Source organism: Conger conger, chromosome 6, assembly GCF_963514075.1.
Source record: "Conger conger chromosome 6, fConCon1.1, whole genome shotgun sequence".
Taxonomy (NCBI): Eukaryota; Metazoa; Chordata; class Actinopteri; order Anguilliformes; family Congridae; genus Conger; species Conger conger.
Genome location: NC_083765.1, coordinates 9,882,967 through 9,889,952, shown reverse-complemented (window position 1 = coordinate 9,889,952; position 6,986 = coordinate 9,882,967). Strand labels below are relative to the sequence as shown.

The 6,986-nt window shown below is 43.6% G+C and overlaps 1 protein-coding gene across 2 annotated transcripts in view; it reads right to left on the bottom strand.

The window, feature by feature from the left end:
- cdh8 (cadherin 8) overlaps positions 1 to 6,986 on the bottom strand; it is a 90,174-nt gene that overhangs the window by 19,130 nt on the left and 64,058 nt on the right. For both annotated transcript variants that reach the window (XM_061244633.1, XM_061244634.1), the window contains exon 6: positions 4,986 to 5,239. In XM_061244633.1, the coding sequence (XP_061100617.1) occupies positions 4,986 to 5,239 (254 nt within the window). The remainder of the gene's footprint in view (positions 1 to 4,985; positions 5,240 to 6,986) is intronic.

Here is a 6,986-nt window from a genome sequence, read left to right as displayed (position 1 = left end):
TGGTTTCACGGGGAAACAACACACATTTCACAATGTCACATTTGTGTTACTTACCCCTCGCAGACGCCCTCATTTACAAGACCCCGATATGTCACTTGCAATATGTCTGCCGTCATGACAAATGCGTGTAGTCTGGGATCCTCTATCAAGGCGGTTAACTGTCAGCACCTTTCACCTAGAAGAAGGCTGAGTCTAGAAGCCGTGCTTCTGCCCTAGACCGAGCAGAGGCAATGTGTCCTCTGTAATGGCAAAAGTCATGCATGGGTTGATTGCCCATGCAGCAGGAAGAACACTGTGAGATTGTGCTGAGGTGCGTTACGGGCAGACTACCTGAAATTACACTTGGCTGACTGCGTAAACTAGAGCTGGAGGCCACAGAGAGAAAGGAGAAGGGGTGGGGGGGGGGGGGGGCGCAGGTTGGGGAATGGAGGGTAGTACTGAAAATGGGAATTGTGGAGAAGGCTGAATAGTACGCCTGCTATTTTTTGCTATTAAGGATGCTTTTTTTCAGCAAGAACAATGTTTGCTATAGTAGAATACAGAGTAAGCCAATGACTGCACCGAACCTAGTCACAAAAAAACATCATCCACTGCAAATGGCTTTTACAGGTCAGATTAACATGATGTCCACAGTTTGATGACCAGCATGTAAATCAATCAATTTCCATTGTTCAAGTGTACCATAACCCATTCTGAGGCAGTTTTTCCCCCCCCAATTCAATGAATAACAATAGTACAGATGAACATCACAATTTATCTTTTTTTATTTATTTTACTTCTCATGTCAAATTTAATATGGATATTGCCTGTTGAAACTGACAGGGCGGTATGCAGTTATTAATATCAGACTGTGCAAGGTAATCAATTCAAGGAGGGGGTAATAGATGTCCCTTAAGAAAGAACGCTGTGTTCTGTGGTGGGACAATTTATCAGCGCTGGGAAACCACACAAAATGGCAGGAAAATGTCAGGTCACGTCAGAGCCATTAGCTTCAAAGTGCGGCGTCCCGTAAGCGGGAGCACTCTTTCCACTGGACGCTGGCAGATACGAGCGTAATGCGACATTAACCGCGTTACTCTGCACAATCTATGCTACTATTTCCTTGCTTAAAATGTCATTGTGAGAAGAAAAAATAAATCTCCTCACAGCCTCCGAACAGGCGCTCAAGGGCTCTACCGCAGGCTGTTCACCCGTAGGGCCCGACCTGGCCCTCACTGACTCTGTGCGCAAAGGCCCGCTATGGCTTATTTAGGGATTTTACCATTACGAATCTCAGTATGTAGTCTAAAAGGGGAAACAATTATTTACACTATACTATAGTATAAGACTTTAGAATCTGACAGCTTGTTGGTTTCAACATCGATGTGTTTGTTTATTTATTCATTCATTTTTATTCCCTGTCCACAGAAGTCAAATAACCTGAATGTACACCCAGTGACCACTTTATTAGGTAGACCTGTACACCAGTTTGTCAATGCAAATATTTAATCAGCCAATCGTGTGGCAGCAACTAAATGCAAAAAAAGCATGTAGACGTGATCAAGAGATTCAGCTGTTTTTCAGACCAAATGTCAAAATAGGGAAGAAATGTGATCTGGGTGGTTTGAGTATCTTAGACATTTCTGATCTCCCGGGTTTACCAATAAGTAAAAAAAAAAGTGTAATAAATACTGCATAAAATGCTAAATATAATGTAAATATAATCAACATTAAATTGTAATACACTTATTGTTAAGTGCATTGTAGAAAAAACCCACTGGGTGACATTATAATTGTAAATAATATGAACAATTAGGTGCTGGAAGTAGGGGTGCTGAGGGTACTGTATTGTGTAATTTACAATAAAGATAAGCCTGCATCTGTGTCTCTGTCAATGGTGTAAAACTGCAGAAAAGTGTTTAACGAGGTGCGAGGATAAGGATAGTTTGTGATGTGTGTAGATTGTATTATTGTAATAGTTACCCGTCAACCAATCAGCACAATCATGACCCCCCGCTCCGCCGCTTAAAATAAAAAATACAAAAATCTATCGATCAACGTCACACGCGAGAGTTAGCGTAAGGTGAGAGACGATTCAAAAAGTCGAGTCAAAGACGAACGGATGACTTATTTTCTAAAACACCCAAAAAGCGACTGACCGACGACATTGCCACCACGACCTCGGCGCCACCTTCTCCCAGCACCTCTTCACTGTCACCTCCCTCCACCTCCATCCCTGCCAGCGACGGCAATAGCAGCAGCAGCAGCTCGCTAGCCGAGAACCGGCAGCCACAACAGCACCAGCCGGGGGGGGGAACGGGCCCGCACTCTCCTCCAGTCAAGAAGGGCACCGCAGCTACCGCAGGAGAACCTTTCCAGCCAAAGCATTAACGTTTTCCACCGAAGCGTCTTGAAACACTGAAACGCTGAAACACTTCCAGGATGACCGGAGTGTTAGAGGGGACACACGGGCGAAGGTCGCCGGCCTGCACAAACAGGCAATGAGGACCTATCACGGCCTGCTATGCTGTGAAGCCCTACGCAGCCCATGCAGGGAGGTAGCTAAAAGCCTCCAGACTGCCAATGCGAGTGCAGGTGGACTGCACAAAGGTGCTAACAGTACGGATAAAGACAGGATAACTCCATCCAGGAAATTGTGGCCAAAGTGTGGCACGGTGCAGCCTCTTATCTCTTTGAAGATGTGTAACGTGTTTGTGTCCGTTTCCGCATCAGAGAGATCTTTCTCTCCTCTCCGTCATCTAAAGACCTGGCTAAGGAGCACCGTGATGCAAAAGAGACTAACGCATCCAGCTGTGATGCGTGTCCATAGCGACATACTGGACAAAGTGGACATCAGAACATTGATGAAAGGATTCATCAGTGCCACACCAGAGAGCAACTCCATGTTTGGAGCTTTGTGACTGTCCATGCGATTAAGGTAAGGCCTATGGTCATTTTGTTATCTCAGAACGACAATACTTGTTAGCTTGCCATTGTACCGAGTAATAGGTCCCTGTTCCTATGTGTGGCGCCATGTTTGTTTGATGTCACTCGTTACCTTGACAACCATGATTTCAGGCAGTGTAGGCTATGCAGGCGTTGTTGTGGTGACGGATGTGACTACGTATGGCTTATCTTGCTAACGTTAGCCTATGTGTTCTGACCGTCCTCTGCAACGATTGATATTTGGTAGGCTACGATATATTAATCAGTGTCGGGCAAATTACTTAAAAAAATAATTTATCACATATTTCTTATTGGTCTGCATTAATATAGTTCCTTTATGCAAAGCACTGTTCAATTGATGCCTCTCATTCACCCATTCTCACACACACACTCACACTCCATCGGCGATTGGCTGCCATGCAAGGATCAATTGGGTTAGATGTCTTGCTCAGGGACACTTCGACACACACAGGGTGGGATAGAACCGGCAACCCTCCGACTGCCTGATAACTGCTCTTACCTCCTGAGCCAATGTCGATAAATAGGATACTCCATATTTAGAGGTAAATTCCCAGGTGTTGACGTCGATCTTTCCCCTCATATAGGATAGTATCTTTCAAAATGTGTTCATTAGGAAAATATTGTCGCTATTTTATGACCGTTCAAAAAGACGTAGGCCTATTAATAGCAAAAATGATAAGACATTACTCCACGATTATTATTATCACCTCAATAGAGTTCTTTTTTTTACATATTGTATTATTGTAATGTTATTCATAAGATAAATTAATTGCTAAATAAGAGCATTGTGTTCATAAACATTAGGTCACCGCTTTACCAGGGCAAACTATGTTTTGTTTAGAATTTCAGCGCCCTGAGCTCAAAGCATCTTCCCGCGCGTGTGAATGACAAATGATGACTTTGGCACAGCTTCCAGCGCGGAGCCCAAATGATCTTGGCGCTGACTCTTTCAAGTGAGGGAAAGAGTCCAGTGTCACTATATCATTAAAGGAGGCAGCCGTAGTAGTGCAGCACACTCTGGCATTCTGTCATTCGGGATAAAACAGAGAAACCCACGGCGACACCAGGACCGGCAGTGCACAGATCAGCACCGCACATGGTATAACAGGACTGAGAAACAGAGCAACATGGGGCCCTATTTCTGGGATCTATCATCTGCAGGAGAGGAAAAAATGTTAATATTTGTAACTCCTGAGACAAAAAACTTTGTCGGTGGACAGACGAAATAAAATGGACCACAGCCATCATATCTCAGCTGTGATTTTACCTCCTCCTCTGTGACTGCAGAATTATGAAACCTGTTGAGTCCCCGGACTTCATAGAGTCACTAGAGTCACTAGAGAATACAATATCAGAGTGGATGCAGAGAAATTGCGAGCATGACCTACACTGAAGGTGCCCTTCTATTTTTTTATTTTTTTTGAATGGGTCCTACAAGCCGTAACAGTCACACCACAATGTTGAATTATATTATTGTTATTATTGTTATCCTTATTGTTGTTGTTGTTATTATTATTATTTTTATTATTATTATTGATATGTATACTACAACTTCTACTACTACTACTACTACTAATAATTAATAATAATAATAATAATAATAATAATAATAATAGATTCAACAGAATAAAAATCATAGCATATCATAAGTACATAATTAGAACACAGTCATTGGTGAGGCCAAAACTGTTTTGTATTCAGAAACTGACATGGCAGATAGTAACAGAATGTAGCCTTCTGGACTATCTATATGCAAATAAGTGCATACTTGCAAAGACATGTCAGATGATACTTTGCACAGAGCTGTGATATGTTGTGAACCTGACTAATTAGAATGTAATAGCAGCACTGCGGTGATAACAGCAATATTGTACAAACAAAAAACATGCATTTCCTTGAGACGAGGTTATTCCATCAGGCACCAAAAGAAGAAAAAAAGATTTAAGCTTAAGCTTGAATTAATGAAGAGAGGACATGCGAGGTGAAGAGTCACATCCTATCACAGCGGGATCGTGGGTAATAAAAAAATCAGGTCTTACCTGACTTGACTTCCCGTGATGTCTGGGTCACGGGCGCCGACCTGTCCGATGACAGTGTTGACAGTGGCGTTCTCGTGCACGTTCAGCAAGTAGGTGGACCTGGAGAAGACAGGGGGCTCATCGCAATCCTCCACCACGATCTTCACCGTGGCCGTGTCCTTGAACTGGCTGGCGCTGTCCAGCTGCGGGTTGGGTCGGACGTTGGTCGCCTCCACCTTCAGGGTGAAGAACTTCTGGCTCTCGAAGTCCAGCCGCTGCGGAGAGGGATGGAGACACATGCCTTTCACTAGTGACCGGCTCAGCGGGAACGGAGGTGTGCGATGTTGACGGATGTTGCGGTGTTTTGGGAATTGTTGGATCCACCAGCCATTCTCTTGCACTGTGCAGTGGAGGAAAGTGGAGAAAACTACTAGAGCAAAAATGGGAGCAAAATAAACCTGTTATTTAGTGGGAAAAAAATAAGTGCCTTAAATGATTAATGTTTTATTCATTTGTACAAACAGCAAACACCTGTTCTGAGTTGGAGACATTCCCAAAATTTTAATTCAACATTGTTGTCAGAAGCTTGTTGATAGCCAAAAAGAAAAAAAGAACAATTCTGTAAAGTGTCGTTTATATATTTGTTCTCTTTTGGAAATATTATTTTTTCAGGCATACACTCCCATGCCAGTTTCAAAACCGACAACAAAAATTAAATTGCAGTAGAGAAACTGTCACATCATCTATACTTCGTAAATGCTGACCACCATTATGAATAACATCAGAGGTATTTAAAGACAAAGTGCATTTTTATTACTGCATCACCACTCACAATTGGCGCCAGACAATGGCAGTTGGGGGTTCCATGGCGGTTCTACATGCTATGCTTATTATTATTCACATCTACACACTACCATTCTGTCTTCTGGACTCTGCATACGCTATTCCATGATTCCAGAATAGTGGGTCAAATCACCTCTGTGCTCCATGACCTGGATTTATTGGAAAGGCAAAATGGGGTCTCCTCACTGGAATAAAGTGGCCAAGCTTTGGGAATTTTTTGGGAGTACAAAGGAGAGCAATCAGCTGGAACTGGGTTTGTGGGGAGAAAGAGGGCACAACTGAATGTATAAATAAACTGGGGTCCCGTGGGCCTGGCCGTGCCAGAGTCCGGCTCCGGCACAGCTGTGTCAGGGGGAGCAGCTGGCCGATGGTACTGAAGGGGCACTTTTGATGTCCCCTTGCCTGGCACCAGGGCACCCGGGATGGCAAAAGTCCTCCTATTGCTTCTGCCACGGTCTGGGAAGCTGATCGAAGTGTTTTTCTTCTCCCTCTCTCTTCTTTTTCTTTTAATAATATTAACTTCCCAACGACCAGAGTCCAGCAAACAGCTGGGCATCGGTACGGAGTGCAGCTGAAGGGAGAGGAAAAGTGTTTTTGGCTCAGGGTGACTCAATAACGCTGAGGCTTTCTGAGGTACAGAGGTGGCAGCTGGACTGCTTTTGGGCTCTCTGACATTATTAAATAAAATATCCTGCCAACTCTGCACAGGTACGACCAGGACTCCATTTACATCCCTGAAAAAAATAAAATAATAAAATATATAAATAAATAAAGCCTTAAAAGGGCTCTCTTGTGTGACTGTGAATTCTAAGTACTGATACGCATTGCGGTACGGAGCAGGATCGTTTTATTCCAGTAATGTAGATTTTGCACAGGGTGACTGCACACGTTGCTGCCTCTCCAGCACAACCTGATGTCTTATTCTCTCCCTAGTCAACTTGGTAAGATGTTGGAGTTATTTTATCAGAGCCTTACATTTGCAAATAGGTATTCAATGCCCTCTTTCCCCTCTACCCTGCGAAAATAGTCATTAAGAATGACTCACTGCTAGTCATGACGATCGGTGGTATTGTGAAAAAGAAGGCAGGTGGGTGACTGTTTCACTTTCATTTGGGGAGCTCAACCTGAACAGCCCTTGAACCTCCTGAGCGCAGTGATCCACGTTTGGCTTGGCATAGC